Genomic DNA, 1877 nt, shown 5'->3' with positions numbered 1-1877 from the left:
ACAAATCACAAAATATATTAATAATTTCTTAGCATTATTGTTATCAAAATTATTATTTTTACATCATAAAGTTATTAGTATTTAAAAATATAAAATAATAAAAAATTAAATTAATAAATAATAATAAAAAATAAAAAATTCGAATGTTTTTCTTATATTTTTATAGCGAAATTTCGTGTTGAGTGTTGACTAACTTTATAATCCGCGCAAGTCAACTTCTTCGTACTTACACAATTTCATAAAACCCAAATAAGGCTTCAAAAACCAGAGACCCTTTAACCTAAACTCCATTTAACTTGAGAGAAGAAAAGCCTCATAGCTATTGGAAGGAGATGGAGAGTATTATAAGTAACCAAATATTATTGAAAGAGAAACTTGGATTCTTTGGGATCCTCAAAGAAGCTGCGAAAATCCCTTTCAAAAATCTCAATTTCATCATCTTCACCTGCCTCACTTTGCTTCCTCTGCTTTACTCTCTATCCATCTACGAAAGCATGTTTACGCAAACAATAATCGAAGCTGCCAAAGTGTTGCGGGAAGAAGCTGAAGCTCAAGCTAAAATGGAAAGTGATTGCATACTCTGCTCTCACCTGAGTTGGGTTGAGTGGACACATGTAACCAATCTTGATTATTTAATTGGCAAAATTTCTCAGAAACTAGTGATTCTGGTTCTGTCCCACATAGGAATCCTCCATTTGTGCGACCTAATCAGCACAATCGCCACGGTGAATTCATCGTCGCTACTTTATGCAGGGCACAAGGCGGATTCATCTCTTAAAGAAATGTTCACCAAACATGTCATGGACGCAAGGCTTAAAGGACCTCTGATCACTTCAATCTACGCTATGCTTTTCGCCTCGGTGTCCTTGCTGGGGCTATTTTCATTGCTGTTATATGTTTATGTTATGGGCGCTACTTCTCCTTTGTTCATGATCATATTCTTGATTATGTTTGTTGCAATGCTGGGGAAATATCTGGAGTGGCTCGCTGTTTGGGACATGGGCGTTGTGATTTCGATCTTGGAAGAGAAAGAAGGCGACGTGGCAATTGTGATCTCATCATATCTTAGCGGAGATAATCGCCGAACTGGAATCTTCTTGATGGCTGGCTTTGTTCTTTGGAGAGTAATCTTGCGAGTAATGTATGTATTCTTAGCTTTGAATGGTGGAGGAAGTAAAATTTGGGTTTTGGTAGTTCATGTTGTGTTGTTTGGCTTCACAAATGTCTTCAAGTGGGTATGCTTTGTAGTTTACTATGTTGATTGTAAGAAAATAAGATCCAAGAAAGAGGTGTCTCTGGTACGAGGTGATGGAGTATTGTCTGTTTAATTAACATCACCCACTCTATACATTGTCAAAAATGCTAGAAGGTTATCAAAATCTAATGTTTTTGGTCATCAATTAACTATCATTTAAAAATATAGGCTAAAGTATGTTATTAGATTACTAAACTAAAAGAATTTGTGATAATCCTCTAACATTTCTCATGCATTATATGTCATGTACTCATGTTTGAATCAATTTTGTAATCTGTAAAACTGTTTAAACTTTACAATGCTATAATTTTTTTTCTGGTATTACAATGCTTTGATTTATAGTATGCAATTTGCTAATCCCTTGCTTTAATTTCCTCTGATTTTATCATTCTCTAAATACTTATGGTTAGCTTGTGGGCGTACAAGCAGGGAAAAAATGACAAAAGAAAAATAAGAAACAAAGAGTGTGCAGGTTAAAACATTTAATTTAGGAAAAAATCAATTACAAGGACAAATAAGATAGGTTAGTTAGAGTATATGATCAATATAGGGCTTGAACCAAGCCGAACACGAGCTTCGCATGGATCAGTATTAGGTTGGTAAATTATTAAATATCCAATAT

The 1877-nt window shown here is 34.4% G+C and overlaps 1 protein-coding gene across 1 annotated transcript; it reads left to right on the top strand.

Annotated features, from left to right (window-relative positions):
* The first annotated feature begins 224 nt into the window (after positions 1-224).
* LOC107605321 (uncharacterized) lies at positions 225-1576 on the top strand. Its single transcript, XM_016307166.3, has 2 exons — positions 225-1361; positions 1442-1576. Exon 1 carries the CDS (start codon positions 333-335, stop codon positions 1326-1328), a length of 996 nt encoding a protein of 331 aa, XP_016162652.1. The 5' UTR covers positions 225-332; the 3' UTR covers positions 1329-1361; positions 1442-1576.
* The last annotated feature ends 301 nt before the right edge of the window (positions 1577-1877 follow it).

The sequence above is a fragment of the Arachis ipaensis genome, chromosome B6, assembly GCF_059453495.1.
Source record: "Arachis ipaensis isolate K30076 ecotype BB chromosome B6, ASM5945349v1, whole genome shotgun sequence".
NCBI lineage: Eukaryota > Viridiplantae > Streptophyta > Magnoliopsida > Fabales > Fabaceae > Arachis > Arachis ipaensis.
Note: the sequence above shows the minus strand (reverse complement) of the source record. Positions and strands in the feature narration are given on the sequence as shown.

Coding starts and splice junctions, on each gene's coding strand:
- LOC107605321 (XM_016307166.3), top strand. CDS start 333: ATGGAGAGTATTATAAGTAACCAAATATTATTGAAAGAGAAACTTGGA.